General features: G+C 48.0%; 2 protein-coding genes across 2 annotated transcripts; one reads left to right on the top strand and one right to left on the bottom strand.

Annotated features, from left to right (window-relative positions):
* Nucleotides 1-894: 894 nt before the first annotated feature.
* Nucleotides 895-8,694, top strand: CCDC65 (coiled-coil domain containing 65). Its single transcript, XM_030835221.2, has 8 exons — nt 895-1,223; nt 1,782-1,949; nt 5,179-5,348; nt 5,747-5,885; nt 7,064-7,261; nt 7,464-7,682; nt 8,053-8,199; nt 8,297-8,694. Exons 1-8 carry the CDS (start codon nt 1,092-1,094, stop codon nt 8,612-8,614), a joined length of 1,491 nt encoding a protein of 496 aa, XP_030691081.1. The 5' UTR covers nt 895-1,091; the 3' UTR covers nt 8,615-8,694.
* On the bottom strand, nt 4,463-12,860 carry FKBP11 (FKBP prolyl isomerase 11). Its single transcript, XM_030835222.2, has 7 exons — nt 12,563-12,860; nt 12,312-12,377; nt 11,852-11,939; nt 11,522-11,555; nt 11,100-11,170; nt 9,021-9,295; nt 4,463-7,215 (listed from the first exon to the last, which is right to left on the bottom strand). Exons 1-6 carry the CDS (start codon nt 12,695-12,697, stop codon nt 9,078-9,080), a joined length of 612 nt encoding a protein of 203 aa, XP_030691082.1. The 5' UTR covers nt 12,698-12,860; the 3' UTR covers nt 4,463-7,215; nt 9,021-9,077.
* Between the last annotated feature and the right edge of the window lie 432 nt (nt 12,861-13,292).

Here is a 13,292-nt window from a genome sequence, read left to right as displayed (position 1 = left end):
GGTTCTGTTTCTCTGGAGGACTCTGATACAGGCATTATATCTCACATTTAAAACAACTTTATTGAGGCATATTTTGCATATCATAATTTGCCCTTTTCAAGTATATAATGCAATGATTTTTTTACCCCAAATTCATCAAGTTGTCCAAAATAAATCAGTTTCAGAACATTTTCATCAACCCAATATGATCTCTCATGTGCATTTAATGTTAATCTCCCCCCCTGCCTCCAAGCAATTTGTAGTTTACTTTGCATCTTTATAGCTTTGCCTTTTCTGGGTAGTTCATATAAATGGAAACTTACAATATGTGGCCTCTTGGCTTCTGCGGTTTATCCACACTGCAGCATGCATGCATAGTCTGTTCCTTTTTTATCGTTGAATAGTATTCCACTGTGTGGAAAGAGCATATTTTGTCTCCCATTCAGTTGTTTTGGGACATTTCGGCTGTTTCCAATTGGGCTATTATGAGTAATGCTGCTAAGAACATTCCTGTGCAAGTCTTTATGTGGATACACTCTCATTTCTTTCAGATTGATGTCTGAAAGTGAAATTGCTGGTTCACACTGTGAATTTATGTTTAACATTTTAAGACACTGCCAAAGTGTCTTCCAAAGTGGCTGTACCATTTTGCATTCCCACCACCAGTGTATGAGGGTTCCTGTTTCTCCATATATCTCCAAAACTTGTTATTACTTGTATTTTAAAATATGGCCATTATGTGAAAAATAATCCAAAAAAGATTTTTAAACGGTCATTGGGGAAGCTAGGGATTTTGAGAAGTAAAAGACCCTCTCTCAAAAACTGACTGCGGTCCTCCAGCCGGCAGAGGGCGCACCGAGCCAAGACCTCTTCTCCTAGCCGTTACAGCGCCATCTTAGCGAGATCCCCGTTGCTAGGAGACGGAGATGCGTCTTTTGGTTTGGGAGCCTTGCCTCACCGCTATCCCAGGCTATCTCCTGCCTGAGGTCTGAGATCTAAGGTCCAACTACCCTCCAGGGGCAGTTCCAGAAGTCAGCTTTCTGGGGGCATTTTCCTCCTACCCCCTCTAGCGCTGGCCCTGGCAGGCGGAGGATCCTCGCCCAGATCCAGCTATGTCTAAGAAAGGGAAAAAGGCCAAGATGCCCCTGTCCGACGAAGAGCAGCTGCTTCTGTTTCAGCAGAAGTTGCTGGCAGAGGAGGAGATGGCCAAGAAGAAAGAGAGGCTCCTGAACCAGTTCTTAAAGGTGATGGATTTTTGCATTAACTCTCTGCCCAATCCCACACGCCCCCTGCACTGGTCCTGTTGCCTTGCCCCTGTCATTGTGGGAGCCTCATTTTCATGCTAGCCTCCGCTCCTCTGGAAATCTTAAGACCCAGATATACTTAGATTTCAGGCAATATTGTCTGGGGGAAGGGGCAGTTCTCTGTGAAGCATGGAGGGAGGAAGGTGGTGTAAAGCTTGACAATCACTCCTGAGCCCCAGAACTGGGACAGTAGGTGCTATCAGCTGTCTGAGCTGTCTGAAATCGTGATAGTCTCCCTCGAGATGGGTCATTACAAACAATATCCTGCTCTGATGCTTCCACCCAGAAGGAAATTCATGCTAGCTCTCCCTAAAATGCCATTGGGCTGCTCCTTTCTTACTTCAGACCCTCCCAAAACAAGAACAGGAACTCCTGAGTGTTAGCCATGAGGAGCTTTGGTCCCTCAGAAAAGAAGAAGGGTGATCTTGTTTGTTGTACTGTATCAGGGCTTTTAACCCTGACCTCTGGGAGGGGGTAGTTATTTATTCCTTCACACAGGACAAGCTGGCCAAGGAGGAGCACAACTGTGCCCTGAACCTTAGTAAGATTAACACACAGTGGAGGACGGTCCTTCGGGAAGTCAAGACCAGAGAGCTTCATAAGGACATTGAGATCCTCAGCCGAACGTTTGAACGAGTGGTGGACTGCAAGGACGGTGTCATCAAGGCAAGCTCTCTTCCCAAAGAAACACTTGACTATGACTGTCTTGATCTCTTAATAGAATGGGCCTAGTGAAGTAATTGATCTTAAAGCCCTCCCAAGACACATGAAATGAAAACTAGAATATTGAGCCGTCATCCTTCTCCCTCTGTTAGAGGAGCCATTCTCCTTGGTCATCTACTGCCTCAAACCAGTACCATATTAGAGTTATAAGGCACAGTAGACATCACCTGATGACTTGAACTTAGTTCTATACCTTCGTTTCAATGTGAGAAGACTCAGTTCCAGAGGCAGGAACCAGTTTGCTCAAGGTCACACAGCTAGTCCATGAGAGAGCTGTGACTACACACGGATTTCTTGACCCCCACTCCAGTGCTTTATTCAACCAAATTCTGTTTGGCCTCTTTGATTCAACTTCAGTGGCCCTGGATGAGGTTGAGAAGATCTCCATCGGTAAGAGCAGTTCTGTATCTTTAAGCAATTCAATCAGCCAACCTTATGTTTTGGGGAGGTTCTTGAGTTGAGTATATACCATCTTTTCTTCTAAGGGATTTCTTCTCTTGAGTTCCAAACCCCTTATTCAGGATCCCTCGATATCTGTTCCTGGCTGTGTCACTGTCCTCAAAACTGAGCTCATGAGCTCCTCCTTCTCTAGCCAGCCCCATTTCCCATCCTCCACCATCTGATCTTCCTCATACTCTCTATTTGGGTAGGACCATTCACCAGATCACCCAACCCAGGAATCTGGGAATCATCCCAGCTTTTGCTTCCATTCCTAACTTCTGTTACTAAGTCTTGTATAAATCTTCTGCTTAAATATTTTTCAAAGTCACACCCTGCTCTTCTTCCTCACTGTCCTGCTGTAGTTGAGACGGGCATTATCTATTGCAATAGTCTCTTTTTTTATTTTTTAATTTAATTTAATTTATTTATTTTGGGCTGTATTGGGTCTTCATTGCTGTGTGCAGGCTTTCTCTAGTTGTGGCGAGCGGGGGCTACTCTTTGTTGCGGTGCGCGGGCTTCTCACCGCGGTGGCTTCTCTTGTTGCGGAGCACGGACTCTGGGCGCGAGGGCTTCAGTAGTTGTAGCGCGAGGGCTTTGGTAGTTGTAGCACACGGGCTCAGTAGTTGTGGCTCACAGGCTCTAGAGCGCAGGCTCAGTAGGTGTGGCGCACAGGCTTAGTTGCTCCGCGGCATGTGGGATCTTCCCAGACCAGGGCTCAAACCCGTGTCCCATGCACTGGCAGGTGTATTCCTAACCGCTGCGCCACCAGGGAAATCCTCACCAGGATTATCTTTCTAAAGCAAATATCTGATCCTGTTACTCCACTGCGTAAATCTCCTTAGTGGCTCCCCTCTTCTACAGAAAAAATCGAAACTCCTTGGAAGGAACATCAAACATCAAAGCCCTTCATGATCTGGCCTCTACCTGTACCTTTCACATAGCCAGCCTTCTTTCCTGTGCCTTTGCACATGCCATTCCCTATCTCCCCAGTTTTCCTGGCAAGCTCTCACTCCTGCTTCAAGAGTGATACAACTGACATCTCTTCTATGAAGCCCTCCTCAGTGCTCTTAGTCAGATGTAGGCACTAAGTCCTTTATATCCCATTGTCACTGGGAAATCATCAACCTCATAGCATTTTTCATGCTGTAATTTCTTTTCAGAATTTACAAAATCAGAATTTAATCTGAACTTTATACCTGGGGTTTTTTTGGGGTTTTTTTTCAGAATTTATTGTAATTTTCTACTTATATAACTTTTCCTACTGCAAGACTTCAAGCTCCTTTGGGGGCACTGAGAATGTCTTTTGATCTCTGAATCCTCAGCATCCAGCAGGGTGCTGGTACATAGCAGGTTTAGTAAACGTTTCTTGAGTGAGTGAATAGTCTTCCATTATCAGCACCTATTTCAGATCTCTTTCATACTAAACATGTAAGGTAAAAGCTAGCAATGTGGTAGTTTACAGTGAGTGGATCATGTGGGCATTTGGTAAATGCTTTTTTGCTTTATTCACTTTAATTTGTTTTACTTTTTTGAATAGGTAGTTCACTCACAAAATTCAAAAGATAAAAAAGTTATATAGAGAAAAGTTCCCTCCCACTGGTGCGTTTCAGCCACCCAGTGCCCCTCCCAATAATTTTAGTTTCATGAGTAAACCTTTTTTTTTTACACAAATGGTAGTATTACATAGTGTTCTGCCCCTTGCCTTTTTCACTTAATAATATATCCTGGGGATTATTCAACATTAGCCCATAAAGAGCTTCTCATTTTTTTTTTTAACAACTGCATAGTATACTGTATTGTAGTTTAACATGTTACTTTGTCCTCGGTATTTCCTGTGTCTTGGTAATTCGATCTAGAAGCTTGCAGGTGTTGTGTTTTTCTATTAGGAGGCACATTTGTGATGTTAGCAGCTGTTGATTATCCATTAATTCATTGGGGGTTGCAAAGTGCTGATTTTCTAATAGTATTCTTTTTTCATTTATTAGTTTGAATACTTCTATAAAGAGATACTATCATTTACCATTCAGTTACCCAGAGGTATACTTTATATAAGAAATGCTTATATACACTATAGGTTATATAAGAAATGCTCTTTCTCTTCCCTTTACAAACCAGTTTAAAAAAAAAAAAAGAATCGGTTGTCTGGCATCCTCTAATGGTAACTGATTTTTTTTAAAAGTATCCTGATAAACTCATAATCAAACATATTTGATATGTTTTGATCCATTGCAGTTCTTATCCATATTGATGCTCACACGGTCCCTTTTTTTTCTAGTGGACATGTTCTCATTTTTTATTGCTACATCACAAACCACCCTAAATTAGCAACTTACGACAACAATTTACTTCACTCTGTCTCGTGGTTCTGCAGGTTGACTTAGCTTACCAGGGAGGCTCCTGCCTGACATCTCTCGTACGGTTTTCAGTCAGATGTCATGTGGGGCTGCAGTCATCTGAAGGCTTGACTGAGCTGGATGTGTAAGATGACTGACAGTTGATTCTGACTATCCGCTGGGAGCTCAGCTGGGCCGTTGACTGGAATGAATGCTTCCACATGGCCCCTTCACCAGCACTGGCTTCTCACATTCACAAGTGGCAGAGCCAGAGCTCCCAGGGCCAAAGAATTGGCTTTAGAGACTAGGGAAAATAGGAACTAGCTAGCCGAATACATTTTTATTTTCTCACAGAGATGCCATTCAGCCAAAATGGTAACTCTGTGTTTCCTACCCAGTCGTTAGTGAAGGACCTGTCAGAAGCTGAGGAGCAGTACGCCCACGCGCTGCGCAGCCACTTGCACAACATTGACCAGCTCTTGGCCCTGCAGAGACGCCGGCTCAGCCTCCTAGAGGAAAGTTACAACGTGGAGCTGGAGGCCCTAACCAAGGAGTTTGAGACAGAAAGGTATGGGGACCTAAGAGGAGATATGGGGGGGTTGAGCCCAGGGGACTAGCTAGAGCCTATGTCAAGATGCTGGCTGTAAGCAGCCACCCACTTTCAACTATCAAAATCCTACGCATCTACCTCTCTGGGGGACAGGGATGGGAAGGAGACTTTTCACTGCAACCTTTTGTACTTTTTGATTTTTGTATCATATGAATGTATTACCTATTCAAAAATCAAAATAATCTTATTCATTCTTTCTGGCCCTGAAAAGAATAGAACCCGCCTTCCCTCTGTCCTTCTTCAGTACCTAAGAGTTTGTACCGTTCATATAGTTTTATTACATACTGCTTTGCATTGTCATTATTGATCCCTATGCTTTATGCCTCAGAGCAGAGACGGTATCTTATCTCCTACAGGAAGACAATTATTGACCAACATGAAAAAGAGATTCACTACCTACAAGATGTCTTCGTGGCCATGGAGCAGAACTGCCTAGATTCTGAGTACGAAAGCAAGCTGGAGTTCCAGAGCATGTGGGAAGATCTCAAAAACAAGGTACAGAGGGAGAGCAGAAGGGCAGGAACTGGGAGAAAGTGAGAGAAAATCGCTCAAGGCTAGTAGAGCTAGAAGAGATCCCTTTAACCAACATGGCCAATAAAATGCCTGTTGCCGCTGTAGGTACCCCTACTGCTTTTTGTAATTTTGTGAAAATTGGTGGGGAGGGGGAACCATTCTGAAATGTCAAGGAAGTGCATTTTAGAGCTAACGCACACCAAGGAGATTGTCTGGCTTCTCCTCTGTGATTTGTAGATGAAGAAATTAAGACCCAAAGAAGTGAAATGACCTGCCAAAGTCATGCTGCTGGTCTGTGGTAGAGCCAGGGGGAGAGTCCAGTTCTCCTGTCCCTTGGCCCCAAGAGCTTCCACCACCCTGGAGGCTGCAGACTTAGCCAGCCTGCAGACCTGGATTTGGGGGGTGGGGCCCTTTGCTTCTTTTTGGCCGCGTTGGGTCTTCGTTGCTGTGCACAGGCTTTCTCTAGTTGCGGTGAGTGGGGACTACTCTTCGTTGTGGTGCTGGGCTTCTCATCACGTTGCCTTCTCTTGTTGCAGAGCATGGGCTCTAGGCATGGGGGCTTCAGTAGTTGTGGCACGCAGGCTCAGTTGTTGTGGCTCGCGGGCTCTAGAGCACAGGCTCAGTAGTTGTGGCGCACGGGCGTAGTTGCTCCGCGGCATGCGGGATCCTCCCGGACCAGGGCTCGAACCCGTGTCCCCTGCATTGGCAGGTGGAGTCTTAACCACTGTGCCACCAGGGAAGCCCCCGCTTTGTTTTTATTTTGCCTCATAACGTTTCATTAAAAATTTTTATAAGCTCTCTACATTTAAAAATTGGAAGATTTCACATAAAAATCCAAATTTTCAGCTTCCCTTGAAAAATGTAAAGATCTGGTAACACTGGGCCACATTCCAAATGGAGACATTCATGTGAAGCTGAGCAGCTGTGCTCCCACCCCCCCAAACACAGACCAATGGAGCATTTCCTCTCTGGTTCGCCACAGGCCCCAGCTAGCCCACAGCGCTTATTTATATCATCTGCCTGGTTTGTAGGCATTTTCACTGGCAACCTCTGCACCACGCTGTGCTACAAACAGTTCAAGAGGGGGAGGTTGCTGGTGGAAGTGAAAGGGTGCTAATAGGGTAATTCCAAGCACTGGCTATTTTGGGGCCACTTCCCAGAATTTAGAAGAGAAGCACTTTCTAAGACTGCAACTGGAGCATACAGTAGAAGATCTGTGGAGAAGGTTCCAGGATGCACTCAAGAATTACACTGATGCCACAGAGGATCGAAAGATCGCCTTCGAGACTCTAAAGGCAAAGGACGAGAAGAGCTGCAAAGAGATTGAAGCACAGATGAAAAAAATACAGAGACTACAGGTTAGTGCAGCCCACCCGAAAGACTCACTGCTTTAACTGTTCCATTATCCCCTGTTCTCCTTTCCCCAGTTTCTACTGGGCCTCATCACTGGTTGGGGAAAGATGGTATGCTCTGGTATCAGTCCCCAGACAGTCCTTTTACCTGCTCCCTGAAGACCCTCACCTAGTCAACTGTTTCCTCTAACCTACCCTGTTCCTCTAGGATTCCATAATTATTTTAAAAGGCAAGATCATGGTGCACGGCCGCGAGAGTGAAGAACAGAACCAGGACATTCGTGAGGACAAGGAGTTGGTCCTTGTACAACTGCGAAAACTTAAGGCCCAAAGGACTCAGGCCCGGGGAATATCACAGGAGAACTTAGTCAAACTCACCCTGGAAAGTAATGCCACCCTCAAGGCCCTGAGGAAGATTGTCGACAAGGTAACAAAGGGGAGAAGGCAGCCAGAACAGAACCAAGGAAGACGGCTCCCTGCGAAGCGGAAGGGGCTGGGGAGACATAGAGGGCTTCCCCCTGCTTCCTGCCTGAGTGCACACTTGGAATGCCTATTCTATTCCATGTTCCCTCTCCTCTCACATTTTAAGTGAAATTACTTCATGATGAATGAATTTTAGAAGAGTATAAAATACTTGGAATAGTGCTTGGCACATAGCTCTCTCTGTTGGATGTATTTATTATTTTTGTTTCCCATTTGGATAAGTAGCTCCCCTGGTTTGAAGCAGGGGAACCAAATCCACTATTTCCCCTCCCCACCCCCTTTCCTAATGAAAGGTCTCTTCTTGCTTCCAATAGGGTGAAAAGGTCCTTAAACTTGCTGAAATATGTAGGAAATTTGAAACAGAGGAAGAAAAAGTGCTGCCTTTTTATTCGTCGGTATTGACTCCCGAGGAGCAGGACATAAAGATTGACCCAGAGGAGTTTACTGAGGAGCTTGGAAAGGTAAGCTTCCTACGGCCCGGAGGCCACCGCCCAAGGCTGGGGCTACACTTGCTAATGGGTGCTACCACACCCCTTCTCCCTTTAATTCAATTCCCAGGTGATAATGGACTACATAGGGCTGGAGAATTTCTGGAAAAGGTACAACAAAGTGAAACTGGAGCAACTGAGCCTTCAACACAGACGTGCCCAGTTGTTGGAAATCAATGAGAAGCTGCGTGAGATGCTCAAGCAGTACTTGGATGGCATCTCAGTGAGTGATGAAGTGCTGAGCCAGCTCAGCCCACGCTTCATCGTCAATCAAAGCAGGAACTTACCCCAGCCCCCGTCCATGCCTACAGCCCAGCCAGGTGGCCAAAAACCTCCAGCCACTTACAACATCATTGAAGCAGCCCATGTGATCGCCCACATCCTGTGATACAAGGAGAAAATCTCTTTTCAACCCCCAGAGAATGTTTTGAGAGACCTGAGGACTTTGCTATTAAAAATCTCCATGGAGTTTATGAGCTCCTTGTATCTTTGCCATGTTGGATAGAACAGTCTACCTGGAGGACACTAGGAATACAGCGGCCCTAGGGGGTAAAGAGAGTAGCTAGGCAACTACCCAGAGGCTTACTTCTCAGTGACGGATTGCTCCTCAGTCAGGACGCCATGGGAGCCAAAACACATACCTTCGGGACCCAGAGATCCCATGGTCCTTGGGGTAAGTCAGGACAGGAAGAGGGCCAGGAGAAGAGATCCAAAGCCTCCAACCACCCCCATGCCAGGCAAGACCCAACGAAGAATGCCCTTTCTCCCCAGCCCTTTACCTTATTCCCACTTACAAAGGTAGCAGCAGAAAGTATCCGGTGAAAAGTGCAAAGATTTTAAAAAATTATTTTTTATTTCTTTTTGCTCTTGTTTCTTTTCTCTTCCTTGAGCTTCTTTTTGGAGACTTTAGGTCTGCTGGCCTTTTTGTATAGGTGATACCCAATGAGGCCCAGGAGGGTTGGCACCATGGCCATGCCTACCAGAGGCAAAATGCCCTTCACCAGCTTTTGCCAGTAGTTGGCTCGGATCAGTGCAATGAGCTCCACGTCAAAATGCAGCTCTGCATCCGCTGGAGGCAGAGAGGAGGTGAAGGTTAGAATCCCTGTGCATGTTACCCAGGACTCAAATCTGAATGAAAGCGGGGAGGGCAGACCACAACCACAGCACCAACTGTAAAGCTGGCGAGATTTAAATGTGGGGCTGAGTTCTCTTACAAAGGCAGAAGCAGAGGAGGGTTATGAGCTATCTAGTTATAGTCACGTTTACCTCAAATATACAAGTGTGGCTTGTATTCACTGACAGGTCTTTGCCAGGACAGAAAAACTTTCTGTGAAAAGTACTTGTAAAGTCCATTTGTAAGTTAGAGACCGCTGTACTAACTGTATTCCATTTCTAAACAGCCACATGGAGAGAATCTTTGCGGGGCTGAAATTAATTGGATTTAAACTAGACTTTTTAAAATTTCACCAACCAATGAGCACACCTCAATGTGATTGTTAAAAAAAAGAATAGGTGTTTCACCATAAAGGCTAGAGAGGAAGAAGGATGTGGTTTAAGATGTAAGGACTGGGGCTTTCCTGGTGGCGCAGTGGTTCAGAGTCCACCTGCCGATGCAGGGGACACGGGTTCGTGCCCCGGTCCGGGAAGATCCCACATGCCTAGCGGAGCGGCTGGGCCCGTGAGCCATGGCCGCTGAGCCTGCGCGTCCGGAGCCTGTGCTCCACAACGGGAGAGGCCACAACAGTGAGAGGCCCGCGTACCGCAAAAAAAAAAAAAAAGGAGTGGAGGAATGGACAGGAATGAGTTGGGGGAGAAATGCAAACAGGCAGCACTGGAAATGAGGAGGTAACAGAACTTTGGGTAAAAGAATTTCTCTTTAGTCCCCTGACCCTCTCTATGGGTCTCTGTCTAAGCTGGAACTCGGATGAGAACTTTTATCCCAATACTCTGAAGTACAAGTCATTTTCGCTAGTAGAACATTTCTTATAACCAAAAGCAAGAGATATGCATCTTGGGAAATCTGTCCAGTCTCAGGCCTTCAAAAATCGGTATCAGCAGTGACCTGTGAGGGCTTTTGAAGTTAGGGGGGAGGCTTGGCTTTTTTTTTTTTTTAAAACTTATTTTTAATTTTTATTTATTTAATTTATCTTGGTTGCACCAGGTCTTAGTTGCAGCATGTATGTGGGATCTAGTTCCCTGGGGATCAAACCCAAGTCCCCTGCATTGGAGGGAAGATTCTTAACCACTGCACCACCAGGGAAGTCCCAGGCTTGGATTTTAAAAGCTGTTTTTTGTTTTATTTTGTTTTGAATTACTTGACTGTGATCATCCTGGTGGAGGCTGAAAGGAACGGTGGAGATGTGGTGAGAAGCCATGCCAACTGCACAACCAACAGTTTGGAGTTGTAGGAAAAGGGCAGGAAAGAAGTCCAGAATTCTCGGAGAGGTGGCACAGGCAGCAGACTCGTGTGGCTCAAGCAGGTGTCTCCTCCCTAAAAAGTTGCTGTCTGCCAGAGGACAAGCCAGTGGCTTTAACAGGTTATATATTCCTAGTCCCTGCTGGTGATCTGAGGAGGAAGAAGGTGGCCCTGCAGAAGGAAGCCTCAGCCACTCCTGTACCTTTCAGGAAGCTGGGTTTAGACCTTCTCAAGCTCCAGACAAAGTGTACGTGGCTCCTTGTACGTGGCTCTTAAAGACTGGGTGTTTTTGTTTGTTTTTGCTGCACAGTGCAGCATGTGGGATCTTAGTTCCCAAATCATGGATCCAACCTGCGCCCCGTGCATTGGAAGCATAGGGTCTTAACCACTGGACTGCCAGGGAAGTCCCTGGGACTGGGTATTTTGATAGCCACAGAGAGAGGCCTAGTCAGATTACCTGGGATAGATGGCGGAAATCCCCGTTTTCCATAGGCCAAGTGAGAAGGAACGATTACCCTTCGCTTCTCTCTGAGGGAAGGAATGTGAGTCATAGCCAGAGGTGGGAACAGGTGGGCCAGCCACCTCAGTCCATCTGAAGCCCCACCAACAAAACCCTCTGGATATTCACACTCAAAACGTGAACTTTCCCACCTGAGCACCAAACAGGTTGACCAGCCAAGGCGTCCATCCCCCCACATGTCTCAACTCCACCAACAAAATCCACAGCCAGGAAGCCTGAGGCTTCATCCAAAGCCTCAGTGCCCAGTGACCTTGACCTGCCCAGTGTGACGCCAAAGCCCATTCTCCTGCCTCCTCTAGGAGCAGGGATAGCAGAGCCATGCAGAGGGGGTACCCAAGCCCACCTGCCCAGATACTCACCCCACACACATGTCTAGAAGGCTCTGCTCCAGACCTTGAGGAAGAAGACACAACTGAATAGGAAACTACCTACATTCCCCAAATCCCAGGAGAGGAGGCTCAAAGGCTCCCCATGGACCCTCAGTTGAGCTCCCCACTGCTGGAATCTCTGGCTTCCAATGTGGTGTGGGGCAAGAGGAGTACTAGAAGCGGGGTTTGAACCTCAGGAGGTGGCTGGTAGAGCCCGGGGATCTTATTCCAGGGGACATTTCCACTGTAGCTTAGGAGTTGAAGAAGCTAAGCAAGGGCTTAGGTTGGGAAGAAGTGGAATGGGAGGTACGGCTCACATACCTGGTATCACCTGCTTTTGGCCAAGTTCTATAACCAGAGGATCTCTGGTCAGAGAAGTGTCAAAGATGCGTCCATCTACCAAGCTGCCCTGGGTGGGGTGGGGGGGGGGAAGAGCTTCTAGAGCACACACCTAGTACCTCTCCCTCCCAGCAGGGCGCGCACACACCTGGGCCTCGGTCGGCAACCCGCTAGTGACTGCTGCCTAGCATTCCCCTCGGGGCAGAAAGGGCTGGCGCTTCTCGGAGATCCCTCCACCCTTCACTTCTCAGGGCCCGGGAGGAACTGGCGGAAAAGCAGGGAGGTAAAAAGGGTAGGAGCGCCCCTCCCCCGGCCACGTGCTGGAGGACCCCCAGAGCCGGAGTGACTCGCGAACCGCTTGCCACGTGTCCAAGCTAAAGCTGACGTGTTGCTGCAGGGCGCCGCCCCCCCAGGCCCCGCCCCGGCCCCCCAGGCCCCTCACCGAGTAGTGTATGTGAAGCGTGTCTCCAAAGGCAGCAGGCTCAGCACACGGTTCCGGGGGCTCCACCTATGATCGCACTACAGGAGTCACGGAGGCTCCTCCAAAGATCCCGTTCTTGCCCTTAGACTCAGCACCCCCAATTCAGTGCCCGCACTGCCTCTCCTCCCCGCTCCCAGGTTCCTTGAGACCCCGGCATTCGCCTCACGAGGCCCGACCTCCAAAGAGCCCGCCCGGGACTATCTCCTCCTCACCAGGGTCTCTACTTGGAGGGTCCGGACGGGACTTTCGGTTTCGAACCCAGCGTCAGCCCGGCACACCGCCCCACTGAGCAGCAGCGGCAGCAGCAGCAGCACACGGAGCGGGAGAAGTGAGGGGCGCAGGGTCATGACTGGATGGGCGCAGGTCACGGGACACCCAGGACCGGCTGTTGGGTGGCAGCGGCTAGGACCGCAGTTCCTTCAGCGCCCAGGCCAGACTGGACGGGACGGGGCGGGTCGCGACGCGCGCCAGCTCCTCCTCCCGTAGCCCTTCCTCCACCTTGTCCCCACCTCCTGGAGGGAGGAGGCCGCGGGAGCTCTCCCTGCCCTGAGATTCTGACCTGTCCGTTAGCCGTTCGGTCCCATCGCGAGGGGCTGGGCCACATAATGGCACCCATTTACGACTACGTATTGTGTTCCAGACACTTGTCTGTAATCCTCAAAACCACCTTGAAAGGTAGGCATGGTTGTTTCCATTTTACAGATGACGAACTGGGTGTTCAGGTTAAGTAAGTTGCTCAAGGTCATCTAGCTAGGTGGTGACAGAGACAGGATTCAAACCCAGGACTACCTGAGTCCAGCCAGTTTGCGCCCTGGTCTTTCCTCTTAAAGATATGTGTGTCCTCACACCTATCCTGGCAGTGTCTGGCTGGCCCACCGCAACCCAGCAGCTGCCGAAGGTCGTATCCCTCTCCCATATCCAGCCCTTCAGCTTGATTTTCTG

Source organism: Globicephala melas, chromosome 10, assembly GCF_963455315.2.
Source record: "Globicephala melas chromosome 10, mGloMel1.2, whole genome shotgun sequence".
NCBI classification, from domain to species: Eukaryota; Metazoa; Chordata; class Mammalia; order Artiodactyla; family Delphinidae; genus Globicephala; species Globicephala melas.
Note: the sequence above shows the minus strand (reverse complement) of the source record. Positions and strands in the feature narration are given on the sequence as shown.

Bases quoted from the DNA above. Each gene is read 5' to 3' on its own strand.
- CCDC65 (XM_030835221.2), top strand. From the start codon at position 1,092: ATGTCTAAGAAAGGGAAAAAGGCCAAGATGCCCCTGTCCGACGAAGAG. The intron at 5,349-5,746 runs GTATGGGGACCT...TATCTCCTACAG, and splicing joins AAGGAGTTTGAGACAGAAAG to GAAGACAATTATTGACCAAC. The intron at 5,886-7,063 runs GTACAGAGGGAG...GCCACTTCCCAG, and splicing joins GGGAAGATCTCAAAAACAAG to AATTTAGAAGAGAAGCACTT.
- FKBP11 (XM_030835222.2), bottom strand. From the start codon at position 12,697: ATGACCCTGCGCCCCTCACTTCTCCCGCTCCGTGTGCTGCTGCTGCTG. The intron at 11,556-11,851 runs GTATGTGAGCCG...TTCTTCCTCAAG, and splicing joins CCAAAAGCAGGTGATACCAG to GTCTGGAGCAGAGCCTTCTA. The intron at 11,171-11,521 runs GTGAGTATCTGG...TCCTTCCCTCAG, and splicing joins CTTCTAGACATGTGTGTGGG to AGAGAAGCGAAGGGTAATCG.